This window comes from Ylistrum balloti, unplaced genomic scaffold (assembly GCF_031769215.1).
Source record: "Ylistrum balloti isolate Yb309-2 unplaced genomic scaffold, AGI_CSIRO_Ybal_v1 Utg370706, whole genome shotgun sequence".
NCBI lineage: Eukaryota > Metazoa > Mollusca > Bivalvia > Pectinida > Pectinidae > Ylistrum > Ylistrum balloti.
The window spans coordinates 141,255-163,043 of NW_026782423.1; the positions used below are offsets into that span (position 1 = coordinate 141,255).

At 35.0% G+C, this 21,789-nt stretch overlaps 2 protein-coding genes across 2 annotated transcripts; one reads left to right on the forward strand and one right to left on the reverse strand.

Annotated features, from left to right (window-relative positions):
• Positions 1 to 4,492: 4,492 nt before the first annotated feature.
• Positions 4,493 to 10,772, reverse strand: LOC132557694 (armadillo repeat-containing protein 1-like). Its single transcript, XM_060222215.1, has 8 exons — positions 10,698 to 10,772; positions 9,757 to 9,831; positions 8,542 to 8,633; positions 7,757 to 7,879; positions 7,314 to 7,404; positions 6,721 to 6,837; positions 6,386 to 6,460; positions 4,493 to 5,142 (listed from the first exon to the last, which is right to left on the reverse strand). Exons 1-8 carry the CDS (start codon positions 10,770 to 10,772, stop codon positions 4,945 to 4,947), a joined length of 846 nt encoding a protein of 281 aa, XP_060078198.1. The 3' UTR covers positions 4,493 to 4,944.
• A 3,344-nt stretch (positions 10,773 to 14,116) lies between these two features.
• On the forward strand, positions 14,117 to 20,939 carry LOC132557642 (mitochondrial fission regulator 2-like). Its single transcript, XM_060222163.1, has 8 exons — positions 14,117 to 14,191; positions 15,506 to 15,721; positions 15,950 to 16,092; positions 17,384 to 17,628; positions 18,185 to 18,471; positions 19,799 to 19,884; positions 20,253 to 20,439; positions 20,722 to 20,939. The coding sequence occupies exons 1-8, from the start codon at positions 14,117 to 14,119 to the stop codon at positions 20,812 to 20,814; spliced, it is 1,332 nt and encodes a 443-aa protein (XP_060078146.1). The 3' UTR covers positions 20,815 to 20,939.
• Positions 20,940 to 21,789: the final 850 nt, after the last annotated feature.

Here is a 21,789-nt window from a genome sequence, read left to right on the forward strand (position 1 = left end):
AAGTTTAGTTGCAATGCTAATATTTTGTTTATATATATGTTTTAAGTTGCACTCGACAAGCCTCGTGTTCGGGAATTTAATCAGTCCGCTCGGGTTGAGATCCTATAATCTTGCCTCCAAGGAGGTAAACTGTTACTATCATTTTAAAATTTCATCAGTATTCCCTGCTGGTCTCTTCTTGTTGATTAAGTTTCAGACTGATAAAAAAAATGGCCGACATATTGAAATTTGAAAGTTGAAGTTTGTTATCGCTATTTCTTAATAAGTACTCAATAGATCCTACTCAAATTTCATATAAAGGCTCTTTTAATTTTACAAGATCATTTTTGAAAAAGATAGGCAGTCATCTTGAACTTTGAGTTTAAGTTTGCTATAGCTTTTGGGATCCATCTATAGACTCCCCTGTGCAGCCTCGTTTTTGATTTATCAAAATCACAAAAACAAAATGGCCAATCATGTTGGATTTTGACAGTCAGAATTTATTATGGCTGTTTCTGTAGAAGATCTTGATGGATCTCTTAATAAATATCAACATGGCGACACCCTTGGTTCCTAGGTTTTTGTAATTCTGAGAGTGATCGGAAAACAAAATGGCCGCCAGTCAGCCATCATGGACCTTGGCGATTATAATTTGTTATAGCTACATCATATTTCTGTAGAAGTTATTGATGGGCCTTTCTCTTAAACATTATCATGGTGACTCCATGTAGTCCCTAGTTGTGTATTATTTGAGAAACATGCTTGAAAAACAAGATGGCCAAGAGGTGGCCATCTTGGACTTTTACAATCAAAATTATTTCACTGTTTCATGGGATACTCAAAAGATTATCTTAAAATTTCATATTGGTTTAATTTAAGGTCTGTTAATGCTTTTTCTTGAGAAAGACAAGACAATTCATCATAAACAGAACAACAGAAGAGAAAAGAATGGAAAAGATCCTACTCACAACAAAACAATACAGATAATACAATGATGACTGCCAAGATCTTCTTCGATCTCTGTTCTGGCAACTGTGTTTTTATTTTTTCTTGAAAAGTACTGCATTGACCATATAATTTGTTCATGAAAACTCCTCTTAATCTTATGACCAGAAATCCCAAAATCTTTTGACCAACTCCCTAAGATCCTATATCCTCAAATGCTCTGACTGTTCTCTCTGAAATCTTATTGACAAACTCCTCAGATGTTATGATCAATCTCCTTGGATCTTCTGACAAAACTACCAACATCATCTGACCAATCTCCCCAATCTTATATCTAACCTCTTTAGATCTTTTGACGGATTTCTTGGGATCACAGTAATATGACAATAACAAAGTTCTTATTACTAATACTCTCAGATTTTATGTAGCTTTACCTCTGGTCCATATGAGCAAGAAAAGAATTAATTTGAATAACGTTTATGTTTATCCTAAACTTGTTGTCTGTAGTATATGTATATACATGTTTGTTACAACTGAAATTATGAAACTCAAGTTATCACAAACAGGTTGTTTGAAAGTATGACATAATTTATCTCTGTGACCTTGGAGTAGGTCAAATTAATTTGTATTTAAACAAACCTGAAAGTCATTCATCCCAGTATACTATTGATTACTACCGATGAAGGGAAGGTGTGAACGTTTCAAGTACTGTAGTACTGAACAAAGTATTGATAGTATTGTACTGAAGTACTTCACCAATCGAATTCCTTAAATTTATGCAACAAGCTCTCTGATTGGCAGAGCCAAGTCTAGATCGATTGTGGGTGGAGCCAGGTGAAAAAATACTGTGCAGACATCGGCATTTTACAAACACTCGACTGTCGCGAGAGGTTAATTGGAAGAGTCCAAGTCACAGGTGGCTTCAGATCAGACCTAATTGGGTTGTCCCATTTGTTTCGTTCTACACCCAATGATACCTTGCTTTTCCATCGATGGTACAACGAGAAAACGAAAGTTACTCAGTACTAAACTAATTTACGTACAAAAGATATATCAACAGGTTAGATCACTGGGACCGGAGAATTCATAACATCTTAACAGTGAATATAGTCATATAGTCATTCTGTACTAGTTTTATTTATTTATTTTTTTGAAAGGGGGGGGGGGGGAGGGTTGGCTCAAAATATTTCGGTTTAAGCCCAAGCTCTATTATATGTAACAAAGAATTACGAATTACCTGGGACCTCCTGATATATGCCGATAATTCATACTGCATTAAAAAATAAAGGAATTCTGTGGTCCCATATATTTTTTATTTCATTTTTTATCTTTCCATATATCGTAAAATTATACATATCCGCAACATGTGAAAAAACTTTGAAGTTGGTTGGGCGGAATATCTAGAGCATTTACTACTGCAAGTTCCAGAAATTCTGACACAAGTCGGGTATTTGCCCGAAGCCTCTGTCTCATGACAATGAATACATATTCAGTTACGTTGTATTCCGGGGAATGAGGCGGTTGAAAAACCAGGGACACGCCATATTCTTTCAGCATATTTCTTAAAATGCGCTCTCCCTGTCTATGGTGATGGAATCCACAATTATCCATCACAACCACATCGCCTTGTACAAAAACAGGATTCCCCATATCGTTCGTATCGGACATAATTCCGTTGAAGAAAATTTTGCGTACTGTTGCCGTCGTCGGACATTTTTCCAGCGATTACTTAGTAATTGTTATGTAACTGGTAGTGTACATTAACTCCGCCTACCGGAACAAATTGGGTGTCAGATCAACTATTCAGGTTGTCTAAACTCCGCCCCCGACCAATCACAGAGGTCGTTGTATACTTGACTCGATTATTTGAATACTTCAATACAATAGTATCAATACTTTGTTCAATACTATAGTAAGTGTGTCGTTCACACCTTCCCTTCATCGGTAGTAAATATCAAGACAGTGAGTAAGTCATCATTGAGAAAAGTAATTATATATATATTTAAATTCTAATTTCTGTGACCTTGAAAGAAAGTCAAGATTATTTATAACAACAAAGCCCTTCATCTCTGCATGCTGCCTGCCCAGTATCATGACCCTGCACTTCTTCGTATTTGAAATGTTGTTTAAGAGGTAAGCTATAAGAGAGGCAACTATTCACAAGAACTGAGGAGATCAACTGAGGCCAACTCAGTCAAACTATATTTTAAATGAAATGCAAAATAAAGCATTTGACAATTTACAGTTCTTCAGCATCAATGGAAAATATATTTTAGTAGACATAAGAGATAGTGTCTATAGTGGATGTTTTTTTTTCTATATCAAATTGGCTCCAAAATAAAAGGAAAGTTTGACAGCAGTACTGTGTAGAACATCAGAAAATTCAGATACAAATGAGTTTTCAAGATCACATTTATGATATATGAATTATGAATTGGATTAAAATTAACTTCTTAATTCCAAGAACTGGTCAGATTCATGCACTTGGCATTCCCTCCAAGATTCAGCTTTATTTGTTAGACAACTGGATTCTCATAAAAGCAAAAAACAGTAAGGAAATACATAGATTTTCATCAATGTCAAAATTTATTAATAAAATATTCACTTTCTGAATCTTAATGATTCACATAACACATTAAACTCAAAACATACACTCTTCTCAGTCAACTTCACACATACAAAGTCCCAATTTGGAAAATAAACATAACATTTAGACACAGGTATCTTCTGATTAGAACGTCAAATTCCTGACACAATCTCACTAAATATACACACAGTATATAGATGTTGTGTACATAACAAGTATTGAAAAGAAAAGAGAGAAAAAAATCTTGGTGTCGATACTACAATGTATGGAAGGAGGGTGCAAAATGTATACAATCTATATCGCTACAGATGAATACAGACAAAAGATTTGTACAGTTACATCTCCATCTAGAGTTACAGGTGAACTAGAGATATAAGATGTACATGTCACATCTCCGTCTAGAGTTACAGGTGAACTAGAGATATAAGATGTACATGTCACATCTCTGTCTAGAGTTACAGGTGAACTAGAGATATAAGATGTACATGTCACATCTCTGTCTAGAGTTACAGGTGAACTAGAGATATAAGATGTACATGTCACATCTCTGTCTAGAGTTACAGGTGAACTAGAGATATAAGATGTACATGTCACATCTCCGTCTAGAGTTACAGGTGAACTAGAGATATAAGATGTACATGTCACATCGCTGTCTAGAGTTACAGGTGAACTAGAGATATAAGATGTACATGTCACATCGCTGTCTAGAGTTACAGGTGAACTAGAGATATAAGATGTACATGTCACATCTCCATCTAGAGTTACAGGTGAACTAGAGATATAAGATGTACATGTCACATCTCTGTCTAGAGTTATTTGTATTGATCTATGAAGACCTTGTGTATCTGTTGTTCAGTATAAAGCTGCCATTATCATTCTTTGCACATTTTGGTCTTGTCATCACCGTGAATCACAGCAATCATCACTACATTATGTTTTGTGTAAAATATCATAATTTATATTTCAATTAAATTTCCTCCCTGTTTGGCAAAAGTACTGGATAAAAATTTGCGAATGAAAATGCAAATAAAAGTGAGTATTTAAACCAAGAAGATAAAAACCAAATTTACAAGAAACAGCTAAGACTGAAATTTTAAGTATTGCCAGAGAAGTTCTTCATAACACACATAATTGTGTACAGTATTGATAAAGGGTGGAATAATCATCACTCCAATATTCTTCCTTTCATCAACCTATACTGGGAATTACATGTCAGTCTCAGGCAAAGTATTCATGAAAACTTTTACCATTTATCAAGTTTAATTTTGGTTTAAATTTGAACATTATGTAAAATTGTACATAGGAGTTTTAATCATAATTTTGGTCCAGTATGGCAATATCTGGAATTGCCCTTTCACAAGGTATTATGTAGCACAGCAACCTCTGTCACTAAAATAGCACTAACAATCGACACAGATTTAACTAGTCAGACTTCACCAGTAGAACGAGTTGGTGAGAAAGTTAGCTGCCGTACTAAGCCATCCAGAGGATTTGTTGTCACCATCTTTCCCCACACGAGCCATTGTCTTGCCATCATGGGTGGGACTGTCCACTTCATCAGGTAGATAGTCTGGTAAGGTTGTGTTTTCCTTGTCCATGTCCTGATGATGTGACCCAAACGATAGCAGCATCTGCAAGCAGTTTTAAAACATTGATATAAAATATCAATTGGAGGAGATATAGACTCACCGCCAATCTTGTGTAAACATACGCATGTTAGTGGTAATCTTATTTCAGCACTTTTTGTGGTGATTATAAAGCAAATTTTGTAGTTGTGCTAATTCATTATAACAGCAATTTGCCACAAAAGTTATAATGTACTAAAATTAGATTGCACCAAATTAAGTATGTTTACAGTATATCCTAAATATATGAAGGAGTGAACCTCCTTCAACCAGGAATATAATTAGTACACTTCTATCTACAGATTAATCCATATATTGAGCCCTACTACTCTGCTCTAGTGAGATCCCATTCTTGGCCCAGAAATACGCCATTCTTTTAAGAGCAGATCTCTCTTTAATTTGAAATGTCTTCTCCCTTCAAAGGGAACCATACCTTTAGTTTAAATCACAGTATTATTTCCCTGCTCTGATCAGACGTTCAGGACTGATACATTTACTGTGAGAAACTGTTGATAGATGACTGACAATAATGGCGTGTTTAAATCACAGAATTATTTCCCTGCTCTGATCAGACATTCAGGACTGATATATTTACTGTGAGAAACTGTTGATAGATGACTGACAATAATGGCGTGTTTAAATCACAATATTATTTCCCTGCTCGGATCAGACTTTCAGGACTGATATATTTACTGTGAGAAACTGTTGATAGATGACTGACAATAATGGCGTGTTTAAATCACAGAATTATTTCCCTGCTCTGATCAGACATTCAGGACTGATATATTTACTGTGAGAAACTGTTGATAGATGACTGACAATAATGGCGTGTTTAAATCACAATATTATTTCCCTGCTCGGATCAGACTTTTAGGACTGATATATTTACTGTGAGAAACTGTTGATAAATGACTGACAATAATGGCGTGTTTAATCAAAATATTATTTCCCTGCTCTGATCAGACTTTCAGGACTGATATATTTACTGTGAGAAACTGTTGATAGATGACTGACAATAATGGCGTGTTTAAATCACAGAATTATTTCCCTGCTCTGATCAGACGTTCAGGACTGATATATTTACTGTGAGAAACTGTTGATAGATGACTGACAATAATGGCCTGTTTCCTCTCTTATCCTATGATGTTTTGTAATTGTAGGAATAAAAACTGATGTGAAAGTTCCAATTTGCTGATATCTATCTCAAATCTAGATTTCCAAAACCTTTTTACAGTAGTGGAAGACTTACCTCTTCACCGTTATCATCTTTAATGACTTGCTGAGCAGTCATTGTTTGTGATTTAGCAATAGCCTGTACTAAAGTCTGAAAGAGAGAAAAAACCTCTTACATCATGTAGTTGATACGTGAAGGATGCATGTACTACCTGAGCTGATGTTATCAGATATACAATAAAACTGCCTGGATTAAGTGAACTCTAATGGATAAAAACAATGAAAAATCTCCATGTAACTGACTAATATATTATTGATCTGATGTATTTTATGTGGAGATATACACAACTATTGAACCAATGGATACAACATTGAAGGAGTATGAGAATACAGTTACACAAGATGGTCTACCTCTGGTTTGGTGTCCTGTCTGGTCCTCAGGATGCACCTCTTCTTGTTGAGATCAAATGTAATACTGACAACTCCTTTGACTTGAAGGATCAGTCGCATCACCAGTTCTCGGTCAGCCTTTTCAATCAATTCATAAAAAAGCATTCTAGGCATTACAATTCCTAAATTATGTCGGAGAATTATCATTTCAGTACTAATCAATCACAAATGCTAAATAAAAATGATGCATATGCTTTTAAACTGTAATTTTTCAGAAATTACTTTCATTGGGTACAGAAGTTTTAAACCGAAAGGATAAATGTACACATATGCTTCATTTGCTTGAAAAAAATATCAGCCCTTCTCATGCTAACCAAAAACTTTGATCTGTATCTCTGTGTGTTTTTCAGGATCTTCTATTGCAAAATAAACATTGTGTCTTGTATTTCATAAGTGAAGTGACCAGGATTCCGTTCTTGTTGGGGGTTTGTGTTCAAGAATGATGTTAAGGTATTATATACAATTCATTAAGACAACCAAGCTCTCTTAACATCTATCTTAACTTCAAATTAACGATATAATGTAGAAAATGAGTCTCTCCTTATTTTGCCTACCTTATCAATGAGTCCTCGGATCTGTAACACAATGTGTTTAGACTTTCCATTTAGCACACTTCGGTTGTTCTTAGAAGTGCTATTTTTTTTACTGAAACAACGATAGTATTACACATATATAAGATGACTTACATAATACAGACTATAACCAATACTGTTGGACATCTAACCTTGCACCCATCACTTATATAATACAGACTATAAACTAAACAGTGGGACATCTAACCTTGCACCCATAACTTATATAATACAGACCATAAACTATACAGTGGGACATCTAACTTCATCTTTGCCTCCTCTAATTACTTTGACTGGCAGAATAGGATCAGTTTGCCCCTGGTTACTTTGACTGGCAGAAAAGGGCCTGTTTGCATCTAGTCACTGTACTGACAGAAAATAACCTGTTTGCGTCTTATTACTATGTGATTTATTATGATACTGACCTTGATTGTCCGGATATTGAAGATTTGTTGAGAGTATCTTTCAGCGGTGTTTGTAGATCAACTTGTGTCAGGGTCACGTAGAGCTTTTCTGCTAAGCTTGCAGCTTTTTGGTCATAAGAAGATCTACAAAGCATTGTGTAACAAAAATGAATCTACTGCATTATTTGAATACTCCACCAGTGTATGAGTACAAAACATTTAGCTCTGCCATAGTAAGCTTAATTTTAAATTTGATTCCCCTATCATAAGAATAGATAGACTTCATAAAATATTGTATACAAAAAAAACACAACACATGTGCATGGTATTTTAAAAGCATAAAATTTCACGATTTTAGAGAAACTACTAATTAAAATGCAATCTGGATAAAATTTGAACCTTATGAATACATGTACCAGTGTATATTTGAAGTGAATAAGGTGGAAGTAAGAACATACAGGCACAATTCTTTTCAGCACAAATCAAATACAATTACATAAACATGTTTGAAGTCATCATAAATGAGACAGGTCAATTTACAGTTAAATAGGGACAGTCACTATAAACATTTGCTGATCAGTTACAATGAGTACATTGATAATATATACATAAATTGTCTAAAATGCTCATCCCAAAAAGTATGAAATACTAAATCCACAGAATACAATGTAAAGAATTTTGTCTCAATGTGTAAAGAACAAGATTTAATCCCAACAAAATAAAACTACAAATATGATCCATTGCCAGTGTACTGTTTCCACTAATCATTTCTCGTAGAAATAGATCATAAAAAGACCTAAAAATACCTCCTGATGATGGTCTCTAGTTGGTCAGTCATTCCAATAAAATCTCTCAATGTTGTTCTGTGGTCCGATCTATCAGCCAACAAAAGCAAAGTCTAAAACAGAAATTATAGTTAATTTATCACCAGGAACAAAAAAGTCTAAAACATTTATATCATGATACTGAACATGGTTATTATTATATACAAGACTTTATAAAAGAAAAATTCCCACAAAAACTCAGTGAGGTTCACATCATTGCGAAACTGAATCATAGCAATCAATAATTATCTCCCATTAAAGTTGTAGTGTGGGTTTCGTTTCAAAATGATGGTTTTGAGTTAGCAATGCTATAATGTTAAAGTCAAACAATAATTCAAAATAGTTTATGGAATCTGAAAAGATTTTTCAGATGGAACAGTGAATGCTTGTCACGTATGCCAAATAAAAATACATGTACATTACTGATTATATACACTGGTATGTTATTGTATCAAAATGAATAGGCAATACAGAAATAAAGCCAACATTGTTAAAAGAAATTGGCACAAAGAAAGCATAACTTTATGTAATTATAATAAAGTCTAACATGGTATATGGAACTTGTTGAAAACCAGGAGAAGGATCTTCTTACAAGATGAAACAAGAGGCCTGAGAATCTTAACACTTACAATGAGTTGTAAATGAGTTGCTATGAGATATGTCACAATAACCAGCTTCTTCACAAATTATGATAATTTTAACTACATCGTACAAGTAATGCAAATAAAAAATGTATATAACATTAACTGCTATCCCACATTTATAATTCTAACCAAATTTGTATTTCCAATGGAAATTAAACAAAACATCCTCAAAATGTAATTTTTCTTTATAACTACATTAAAATTTATTTCTTCCCTGAGGTGAAATGTGAAAACCTAAGGGTAAATAAAATTCATAATTTCCGTATAGAAGACCTTTCTATCCATAAAGTGCATATGATATTACCATAGCTGGGTCTTGAGTAGAAGATTTTTTACCCCTTTTGGCCCTACCCATTAGTTCCTTGCATACTATCAAACTGTCATCCTATATTGCAATAGATCTAACCAAGTTTTCATTATTTCAAATGGTAGTTAAACAAATCATGCCCAAAAAAGCAATTTTCCAATATAAATGATTCAAATCCAATTAAATTTGTAAAACAGCTGAGTTCTGAATGGTAGAAAAAAAGCTCTACTGACGCTTGCTACATACCTCAAGTGCAACTGTGACCACCTTGACATCTGGATTAGACAACACCATGACAAGACCTCCAATACAAGTTACATCCTGCATACAAAAATTACTAAGAATCAGATCCCTTTGTCTGAAATAAGCTCATCTTCTTAATGACATCTGTTGCAAAAGTGGAATATACAATTTTTTTCAATCCAAGGGTCGTAATCTATAGCTCGTGACCAAGAAAACCATTCCAGAATTACATATTGTTCTCTACCATACAACGAATATGAAGTTACATATTATTCACACAATTTTAAACATGGCAGCCAAAATAATGTAAACGTAAGTAGATATTAGATCACAACATATAATATCAACTGCATGAACAAATAAAAGGGTCTATGAAATCAGATCAAACAGAATATGTAAACAAGCAAACGTGGTGGAAACAAGTTGTCTTTTCATCATTTGATGTCATAATCTGATTGACTATTTTAATTTATCTAAAATTATTACCAAGTAAATTGTACATAAGTCAAGATTTTCCCTTGTTCTGTTTGGATAAGAGGGCATCACATACAGGTCAGTTGATACGTAATATATGGACTCCATGTTTCTACATTTGGAACGTCCAGACCAGACGGACCCCTCAATATGATATGTGTCTTGGAAGATAGTTTGTGATTTTTTTTGTTCTAGCATTTTACTTGTTGAAAGGTTTCAGAACTTTTGTGCCCTTATAAGAAAATCAACACACTTATTGATGATTATTCAATTTTGAGATAATCTTATTTTATAATTACATATACAAGGCAATAATAAAAAAATGGACCTTTCATTCTGTCAATATGGTATTACTTGATCTAGTAGAAAAATATTCAATGACCTATAGCATATGCCATCTACCTGTAAGTATATCAGTTAGACCCTATCATTCTCCTCTATTGACTAAAATGTTAAAATTCTGGGAAAACCTTAAGAAGGAAACTTCTCTTCTTTGGGTCGGAGGCCATTCCCTTGAGGGCTGTGATTGTTTCCAAAGAAGTCATTCTGTATCTTGTCCTTCTGAAACACAAACCAGTATTTTTTTCTTTAAGTCTTCATCTCAATCCATCATAAATGGATCCCTATTGATTTTAATCAAATGTTCACAGCTGTAAGAAACGAGCCAAACTAAAATTGTAAAAGAAAAAAAATTACAAGACATTTCCAAGGAATGTAGATATGTAAATGTTAAATATTTAAGTGTGAACAAATCAAAGGGTCTATGAATCTAAAGGATTATATGTGTAAAAAGCAAACCAATGTTGGAAATAAGTTGTCTTTTAATCATTGTAATTGTTTATATAAAAATTTTAATCTGTAAGTAGAATAAAAGTCCTTATAACACAACCAGCTGAAGATTTCAGTGTGACATGTCAATTATAGTCACCATCATCAGACAAACGACCAGTCTGATGTGTACTAGCACCGATGTACGTAGTGTACTAATTGTGAGAAAGTTAAAAAAGGGAAAAATGGTAAAAGAGATGAAATACTAAGGAAAAAAAAGCAAAATAAAATGACAGGTAGTCACCCCTTACAGTCCCCCCTGGTAAAATACTAGCAGCTGCTTGGCAAGTGAGAACTTCTCTTCTCTTCAGCCAAATCCGATGAGTATCAGACCAGTAAGCCAGAGGTCCTATGTTCATATTCTAGCGGAGGCAATGAAATAAAATGACTCCTGTTACATTGGCATCCATTTAGGGATTCGGTAATAATATTTAGCCATGCACCGTAATGGCCGCCAAATCTCTTGGCAACTTGAGGATAAGTTATATCTTGGAGAGGGAGTATGTAACCTTGGTAAAATACTAGCAGTTATAACCGCTCGGCTACAGAGAACTTCTCTTTAACTCGACTGGTTGAGTATCAGACCAGTAAGCCACGGATTGGGTTTGAATCCTAGCTGAGGCATTGAGATAAATTGTTACCAGGGTTTTCTTTAAGAGCCGGTCGCTGGCTAATTTGACAAGCTACTTTGATTATTTGGCCGCCTACACCAATCCAGTTCCGTAATAATGTTCCGTACACGAATACACGTACATGGCAGGCCACCCCCACCTTGCTGCTCGGTTCGGCTGGCTTTGCCAGCCTCCTACTTTCACTACACAGCCACCTACTAACAAAATTATGGAAAACCCTGGATTACATTTATTATATTGTACTCCCCCTCCAGGAAATTTTAATTGTCCCCGAGTTCCCATGGGTTACGAAATTCTTATGATGAGATTTGTGAAGGACGTACTAGTGTTAACTTAATCCCATTTGGTATTCCCCTTTAAGACTCTTTTATATCGGACGTTTGACAACGTCCCTCGCCGAGTCCGATTTAAGTGAGTCCCGAGGAGGAATCCCAAATAGGATTCGCCTATTATTACAGTGGAAGCTTAGAATTTGAGGCTTGGCTAGTTGGGAGTTGGCCTTAATATGAAGTCAAGCGGTAGCGTTTTTTGGCAACATGTCGAATGATCTTTAGTTCAAGTCCTAGTCATGTGAAGGGCGTTTTGTTTATTAACGCTTTCCTATATATATATATATATATATATATATATCAGATATTGATATAAATTGTGTAGGATACAAAACCTCCTCGCCCTCGGCAGCTAGCACGAACAGTGTGGCGATCACCTATGACAAATTAATTATGCGCGTAGCAGTAAAGTAGGACATCAATTAATTTATGTTGTATAATAAATCAAGTTATGCAGCAAATCCACTTAATGGTGTCTTTACCTGTTTACTTTCCTGATTTTTGTTGTTGAAAAAATAGTATGGTGACCGGAAATAAGGTTGAATTTACCACCAATCGTATTTACATTTGATTGGATAATATTTTGAATCGTTTCTTGCGATTGGACAATTCTAATTGTATGTCGGGAAACGGAAGTACATTCAAACGAATGGCGGCTGCAGTGAAAAGGTGCATGGCATGGTACGGGTGTTATGTCAGAGGACAATTTAGATTTATTTCATTTACATGACTTGGTCATGGTATTACGATACTGTGAATTTCTGTTCTTATGTAAATAGTTTATTGTCAGATGCATAAGGCAATATACATTTTGCCAAGAACAGCCATTGTTGACAGGCTAGTGAGACTAGGTTAGTCGACAAAAACAGTGACGGACAAACACAATATTATAGGCCTAACAGATCTTTAAACGATTTATGGAGGCAGGTCAGAAAGCAAATTTTGATCTGTGTAGTTAGGCATTTTTTCATAAACGAACTGCCCCAATCAAACACGTAACATGTCCTAATCCGCTGGAGTATCCGTAGAACTCCTATACGCACAATTATGTAGCTTTATCCTGCAACTGGTGCTAGTGCTGCCATTTTCGAAATACGCCTTCCACAAGTATTTTTGCTGTAGTTAAGCACGTGCATGAATTCAATAGAATTACATTCTGAACTTACTTGAATGTTATATTTAGAAAGGATAATATCTCTTATTTGGACAGGGTGACATATTTAGACAAAATATAGTTTACAATATGGCCCTGCTGTCGAGTGCCGACATATGTATGTACAAGTTTAATAAGACAATAAAAAGTTACAAGTCAACCGTTCATAGAACAATGTAAAGTATATACAATTAAAATTATCACAGACAAACAGGTACTGTTTCATATAGCCTACTGGTTGTAAAAAATTCTTAAAAACATCAACACTGGAAGCCCTTGTGATACCTTCACTTAGACTGTTTCATGAAACAGAGCAACTATAGCTAAAAGATCACTTTAAAATACTTGTATTGGCTAAAGTGTACTATAAAAAATGTTAGGTTAAAATATATGACTTGCTTGAAAGGCTCAATAACAAGAACAACTTAACCATCATCCTTATGAAGGTATACATACTTATACAAATAATCAGAAAAAGCATGTCTCAAATCAAATACTTTCTTAATGTGACAACATTGTTATTGCAGCATAACTGGCTAGAGCAGCAGGAAGGACTAGGAATGTGCAGTCAATTGTGTCTTTCCTGAACAGGTGATTGAATAAAACAATGATTTGACACAAATTTTCCCCCAATTTAAACAACAAACTTCACTGAATTTTCCGAATTTTGATACCTCTGGCAATTTCCAAAACTTACCCTGCACTTAACATGTAAAACAACATTTGATGAAGGAGAAAAATTTTTAAAACTTGCATAATGAAGCAGGTGAAAATGTAGTTCATGGTGATGATGTTCTTTATAATTTTTTAAATTGAAATGATGGCAGGCTCTGACAAGAGGAGCTCTATACATATTCTGTAAAGTATTAATTGCTTTAACTATGAAATAGTTAAAGTAAGAATAATAAACATGCATTTTTTCTTCTAGATAATCAACTGGATAAAGGATGGATGTTATTGAAGATTTTTTTGAGATCCTGAGAGTTGTTTTAGATTATGTTGGAATTGACATGGATGATATGGTGAGCAAATGCTATATGAACTTCATGACTGATAAGTAATTTACTATTTCTCAGATGATGGGCAATCAGTGATTGGTCATAAACTGAGAGAAATGAACAGAGAATTTACCAAAATGTATAATATGTGAATATTTTAAATGTAACAAAATGCATATGTGCAGGAATCAATGAACAAATAGAGTTGGATGTTGGAAAAGAAGTCTGACAGGTTGAAATAGCATCCAAATCCAACCTCAGATAGAGGTCACTCTCTGACTTAGAGGGTTTATGTTTCCCTCAAATCTGACATAATGTCAATCTTGTCTTGTCATGGTTGTGTCTATTGGTATGACACTTGAAATAGCAAGCAAAGATGTTGTATCCGAGCAAGGAAATCATCAAATGTCAATACATTTGATATATATATATAAACTTTATTTATTTTACAACAATTGCGAAACAAGTTATGTCAACTTATACTAATCACTCTTGTTGGCCCGGATGTAAGCGCGCGAGGGGTCTTATTGTGGGAGGAAACCGGAGTACCTGGGGAAAACCCACGTGGTCGGGTAGGTGACCCCTTACCTTTTCACATCCGTTCCGGGAATCGAACCCCGGTCGGATAGGTGAAAGGCGAGTGCGCTACCACTGCGCCACCCCGACCACCCAATACATTTGATAGATAGCACTGATCTGATTGGTCAAAATTTGTATCATCACCATAAAAAAAATATATACATGTATCATCATTCAACCCCTAGGGACATGGAGACTGTAAAAGGGGAAAGTTGGACAATATTTTACTTTAAAATTCTGCTCCTCTTTCATGCCTTGATTGATTGGATGTAGATTTTCTGTTGTTTGACTCAGTGTTTTGGTAATTTTACATCAATGTGTATACATTTTCTGCAGTTAAGCTCAGCGTTATTGTAACTTTACATTGATATGTAGAGATTTTCTACTGTTTGACTCAGTGTTATGGTATTTCTATATTGATATGTAGAGATTTTCTATTGTTTGACTCAGTGTTATGGTATTTCTATATTGATATGTAGAGATTTTCTACTGTTTGACTCAGTATTATGGTAATTTTACATTGATGTGTAGAGATTTTCTATTGTTTGACTCAGTGTTATGGTAATTTTACATTGATGTGTAGAGATTTTCTATTGTTTGACTTTGTGTTATGGTTATTTCACATTGACATATAGAGATTTTCTACTGTTTGACTCAGTGTTATGGTAATTTGCACATTGACATATTATGTATAGATATTATCTTAAATAACTGTATATAACATGCAAACCTTTGTAGAGTCTTTGATTTCTGTTTCAGTCTGAATTCCTTGGTTCTCTGAATACCCGATCAAGACGAGCCCTTCTTCACATGAACAGAGCAATTGTGACAAAATGGCACCAATCCATTACTGAGCCACGTGTTAGGATGTACAGCAGGTGGAACCATTGGAGATCTGATATACGCCACCAAAGTTTAGTCAGGATCATTGGCACCAGGTTACCACTGCGCCCAGCAAAAAGGCTCAAAATACAAGTAAGTTATAGAAATTTAGACTTTGCTTATTGGCTTTGCTATATAAGGAAGTGGATTACAGCCTTAGTTGAGGAGCTAATTCTTCATTAATGGGCAGTGTACATGTCCTATATGACCCAAGTTATTTGAAAAAATTTTCAGATGATCTTGCATTTGCAACTTTCATTATAGTACCATTTTTTTATTTGGTGGCAATTTATTCATCACGCATACACTATTTATTGCCAGAGTCATTTACTGCGTCATCGACAACGTCATGAGAGTTGTGACAGTGATATATCATTGCTGTCCTTGACAAGCACTGTGTCATCCTCACAAGCTGATCTGATGTGGGTGGAGGAAGATTTAGGGGACAACTGTATCAGAGTAAGGTAGGTAGAGGATTAAGGAGAAAATTTTATCAGATTAAGGTAGGTAGAGGATTTAGGGGGAAAATGTATCGGATTTTGGTAGGTTGAGGATTTGGGAAATTTTATCAGATTAAGGTAGGTAGAGGATTTAGGAGACAAGTGTGTCGGAGTGAAGGAGATAAGATGATTTAGGGAAGAATTATAAGAGTAATCAAGGTAGATGAAGACGGTATCAGAATGATGTAGCTGTATAGGATTTCAGGAACAACTGTATCAGGATCACATCTGTGAAGGATTTGCCAATAGAATGTTATGATTACAATAACTATTTTCCATTACTTGTTTAGTTGGGCTGCTGATCACCTAAAGTTGCATGCTAAAATGATAATTTCACTTGTCAAATTAATAAAAATGGATATCATGTAACCTGAAGAAAGCAATGATCAAGTCTATATGAAAAAAACAAGAGCTATCAGAGCTGTTGTTAAGTCTGGCATCTGGAGTCTTTCTGTATGATTCCAACATCTGGTCAGACGTCATCAAATCATTCATCAAATGATATCCATGGATAATCCTCCTCCTTTGGGATTAATTTTTAGTATCTTCTCTGTTATACTACTGCTTTTATGCCACTCTTTTCTATTTACTGTAAATCACTTAGATTTCACAAATACTTTATTTCTTGAATACCTCTTTAGACAAATTGTTGATTTTGCAAATGCTGATCGAGAAATGCCATTAAATTCATGAATAATGAGCTAGTAGAGGCAAGAACTTCAAAGCTAAGAAATTGGTAACCAACTCATCATGGATGCCATACAGAGTTATTTTCATGCAAATAATTGTGATAGATTTAAATTCATGATTCATTCTCCACACATATTAAAGTGAAAATAAATGTAATGCAAAATATGATTGATTTTCAGTATAAGGTAGTGTTTGGTTATCTGAACCTTTGCTGCTCTTAAAACATGACAAAAATTATTAAGACAGTTTGTGACACATTTACTTATAAGTATTTCAAGTATATGTGTTATTTCTATCTCGATAATAATTACATGAATTTCACATCAAATTTGACAACCACCAGTAACTAAAATTTTCAACCTGCCTGATCGTAGAAGCCACAGACGTAGCTGATTTATGCCTGCAATAAGGTCTGACCTTCCCCAGACAGCCAGGCAATTGTTAGTGTCTAATCCAGTGCATTATAAAATCAACTTTTTATCTGAAGATTAAAGTTGTCAAATACTGAAACAAATGTATCATTATGAATTAATTTATACTTTTATAATGACTGGAATCTTTCCAGAGCACAAAAGAAGGATGAGGTTGATGACTGTGATACTTCTGACGATTTTGATAATGATTTCATGCTACGGAATGAAGGTGTTCGCTCTCCCATGAACTCCACCATGATTAGCTCAGTCTCCATGGTGTCCTCGTGTGATCCAGCTGCTATCCAAAAGATCACAGCTATGGAGGATGAGTTAACAGCTTTGAGAAAGCAGATGGCTATGCTTGTACTGATGCAAGAACAAGTGAATAAATCTCAAGGTAAACACTCACTTTGAAAGAATTTACATGAGCAAAAGATTTTTCATTCATGATGCAATTGAGCCAAATCTTGCATGAAATGATCATGACATGGCACTGACCAAAGTTTGTTAATTTCGGGTTGGTCCGAAATCCAAGATGGCCGCCATCTTGAAAACACATTTTCGACTTCTTCTCAAGTTCCAACTGTGCGATTGAGCCAAAACTTGCATGTAATGATCATGACATAGCATGGACCAAAGTTTGTTACTTCAAACATCCTCTGAATAACCAGAACACCCAGGGTGATGATATTTGGCCTGTAGCATGCTGGGATGAAGGAATAACCTTAACCCACTTTCAGTGTGGTGGCTGAGTGCCCTTGATTCTTAAATCCAGGTGAAATAAGTTCAGAATTTGAAATCTTGTATTTTATGTCAGATGACTGTTAAGGCCCATGGGCCTCTTGTTAGTGTTCTTTTTTCTTTTTTTGATTTCAGAGTGATTACAGCAACACACATTGTTTTTGTAGGATTGTTATTTAACGTCAGTGTAAATATTTCTTCTTTCTCTCCAGCAGTATCTTCAAGTGTGTGTGCCACACCAACAGAAAATAGTGCTACCCCTATTTCAACACCTTCAGGAGCAACATTGGAAATGTTTACCCCACCCCTTCCTCCTCCACCACCCCAATATGAACCCTTGCCCCCAGACTCCCTTGCAGAATGTCTTCCACCACCTCCTGTCAGCTGGGGGGTGCCCATGCCCCCTCCTCCGCCTGCAGCTCCTGTCACTCCAAGGTCCCATAGTCCGCAGGCCATCTCAACACCACTTCAGCCCACAGCTCTGGCTGATAAGATCAATGTAAGATACCAACTACTTATGTTAATGTTTCTTATTTCAAAACAGAAATTAGGTCTTATCATTAGTATTCCATTCTTCACAGAAGCCTAAAAGAACTGATTTACTCTGACTGCTTTGTGCAAATGTTATTTTTAATTTTCGGTCATAAGATGAACCATGAAGCTGTACATCTTTCAATAATCTTATCTCCTCAGATGTAATAAGCCAAACTGAATACGTAAAAAAGAAGGAAAAAAAATTACATAGCTGAAATTCCAATATGAAGTGGATCTGACCGATACTAGGTCAATTTAGTTACATGTAAAAATTGAATAGTCAAATCTTTGTGAATCTTGTGTACAAGATATCACATGAACCCTTTAGCAGATTGATTTAATATTTACACCATCTTGGTCTACACCATGTAGATTTTAGTGGTCATCAGTTAGGGTTAAATCTTAAAGGCCATCCTTGACCACTTATACACCAGATATCTCTGAAATCCCATATAAGAATCAGTTAATATTCGCACAATAGCATCACACCATCAAGTTCTACATCTGATTAAATTTTTATGTTCATTGTTAACATGAACGGTCATCCTTGACCACAAAGGAAACAAAAAGCTTGTGTACAAGCAAGTGCCTAAACTCCTTATCATTAAGGTTAGATATCATAGGTCATCCTTCACTGCTTTTAAAGTAAAAAGCTTGAATGAAAAATGAATGACCTAGACCCACTTTTAAGAGTTATTGTATTGAAACAACTTTTCAATGACCAAAATGTCTATGCTATTGATTAAGGTTCTGTAACATAATTGGAAGAAGGGCAACCAAATTTCTTCAAATTATTGACCTTTTCACCCACTTTCAAGGTCTCTCAATTCGAACATGTTGAGAACTTATAATGTCGTTTTTCAACAAGCAATAGGTCCAGGGTCATGGTATCAGTTGATAGCATGTTTGAAAAAATTAGACTTTATGAACTGACACAGGATTCTGTTTAAGCTGTAGAACAGGTGAGTGATTCAAGCCCATTTGGTCTCTGGTCATATACAGGTCTTCAGTCAGATGTCCATGGGCCTTTTGTGGAATTACTTTAGTGATAGCATCACTGAAGGATACATGTATTTGATATTGGTTAAGATTTTTGCAAGCTTTCATTGATATATTTTGTAACAGTTTAACTTGACTCCACTGGTTATAATTTCAGATTTCAGTTACATGTACTTCTGTAAGTATTCTCATAGAAGTAGATCTCATCTGTAGATCTGTGCTGTTCTGCAATAAATATTATATGGAATTCATACAAGAATTGTATGAACATAGCATGGATGTGTATTTTTCAGCCCAAGAACAGTAGGGAGAAGGAGAAAGGGTCCCTCACAGACGTTCTGAAAGGTCTAGGCTCAGTCAAACTGCGATCGATCCAAAGGTGTGTCTCACCTATGCTTACGCTCAATTAGGATTACCAGTTACCAGTACTATATTGTACTTTAGTGACCTCTACAGATATGTTAGTTTGGTAACAGTTGAAATTTGGAATGGAATCTCACATTTGTCATACAGCCATGTATATCTTGGTGTCACTTTTCTATTATTCACCCAGCATCTATATGCAGACACTAGAGTTAAGTTGTGTGTAGCTCAGATTATCAAAAGTAACAGGGCCACTAGCTATTGCAATGGTTAGATCATGTGTAAGATTTGGGATGCTTCAATCTGATCTTGGGTGAATTAAAAAGTTTTTGCATTGGTTCTATAAAGACAATATCTGGAACTGATCCCCCTTTTATTCTTTAGATCCCCCGGTGGTACTCCCTTAAAGGTGAAGCAGCCAGATCCTGAGTATACTCGGTCAGACCCAGCTTCCCTCATTGCTCAAGCTCTGAAGAAAAAATTTGCCCAGCAGATGATGTACAGTCCAGATACAGACAAGGAAAATGATAACCACGACTTCAGCTCTTCTGACATAGAAAACAGCCCACATGTGAGCATCTGTTTGTATTCACACTAGGTGAATAACCTAAATCAATTCAATTGTTAATGGACCATGAAAGAAAGCACAAAGGTGGTAGATGATAAAAATAAAATATTTCTTCAGTATGTCTCTATTAGGCATGGAATCATGAGCTTGACTATTTTTATCTCAAGTTAAAAGGCTAGAGTGTATAGGACAGATGTTTCCTGGCTACTTCCTGCATGTTCAGATGTTACAGGAAATTCATCTTAATAGCAAAACGGTAAACAATTTGACTTTCTGTTGACACAGGTCATACCAGGAAGAAAGAACATAAAGAGACGCTCCATACTTTTCGAGGATCGGCGTAAGAGTGCAGGGCCTCTACGTGATCTTAACGTTTAGTGCCAAATGTTCCAGCAAAGGATTTTTATCAACTCAAGGTTTTATCATAAAACAGACGTTTTAATCATGTATATAACAGTTTTATTGTATGCAAATTGACACATTTCTATTAAAACTAAGAAAATAACACACATGGACATTTTTTGCTTGTTTCTCGAAGCATTAATCTGACATTAATACTCCAGTTCAGCTGTTGTAACATTCTGCAAACTAGTGTACTGTTAGCCTAACCAGTAATCTTAAATTGTTCCTAAGCATTCAATACTAAATTTCATATGAATGGTTAAAACATGTAGGAATATATGTATCTGTTAAAAAGTTTTCATGTAATGAAGTACTGGTGGGCCCGCAGAAACACCACTGAAAAACTTATCACAATCAGAGTCCTCGGTAAATGATTCCAGAATGTGTGTATTTAATTGTCAGCCATACATACAAATTGTTGTAGAGCATTGCCTAATGGCAGAAATCCAATTGTGATGAACACTTTTTACAAGGCAAATAAATTCAACAATTGTGTAATTACACACCAACAAATATGACATTTAAAAATATGTCTTGGTAATGAAATAAAAGCTATCCTGGTATTTACAGAAAAATATGTATTATATCAAACCCACACAGATTTACGATAGCTGAAGTTCATCATCTCATATTTCACATAGAGCACAGATAATTTTGCTTCTCAACACCAGTTCTAAACAGAAACATGCTATGGTTCTGACATCTTTAATTGTAGATAAACCCTTTCAGCCCTATTTCTTCATTTCAGAACCAAGGCATGTCGTTGATCTGAATTCTTTATAGAAAAAGAAGCTTTGCTAAGGTTAACATCTCCAATTTTTCTAGATTTCTGTACAACAAGGAATCTGTTTTGTCGGAAATTATTTTTCACATTTAGATTTTACACCCTTTCCTATCTCTTCAAAAATACATTTACATGTAGAAAGTCACAATTGTAATATTTGTTTATCT

Coding starts and splice junctions, on each gene's coding strand:
- LOC132557694 (XM_060222215.1), bottom strand. CDS start 10,772: ATGACTTCTTTGGAAACAATCACAGCCCTCAAGGGAATGGCCTCCGAC. Junction 8,634..9,756: donor TGGTCACAGTTGCACTTGAG/GTATGTAGCAAG, acceptor TTTCTGTTTTAG/ACTTTGCTTTTGTTGGCTGA. Junction 6,838..7,313: donor TCCGAGGACTCATTGATAAG/GTAGGCAAAATA, acceptor TTGATTGAAAAG/GCTGACCGAGAACTGGTGAT.
- LOC132557642 (XM_060222163.1), top strand. CDS start 14,117: ATGGATGTTATTGAAGATTTTTTTGAGATCCTGAGAGTTGTTTTAGAT. Junction 14,192..15,505: donor GAATTGACATGGATGATATG/GTGAGCAAATGC, acceptor TTTCTGTTTCAG/TCTGAATTCCTTGGTTCTCT. Junction 15,722..15,949: donor CAAAAAGGCTCAAAATACAA/GTAAGTTATAGA, acceptor ATTTATTGCCAG/AGTCATTTACTGCGTCATCG.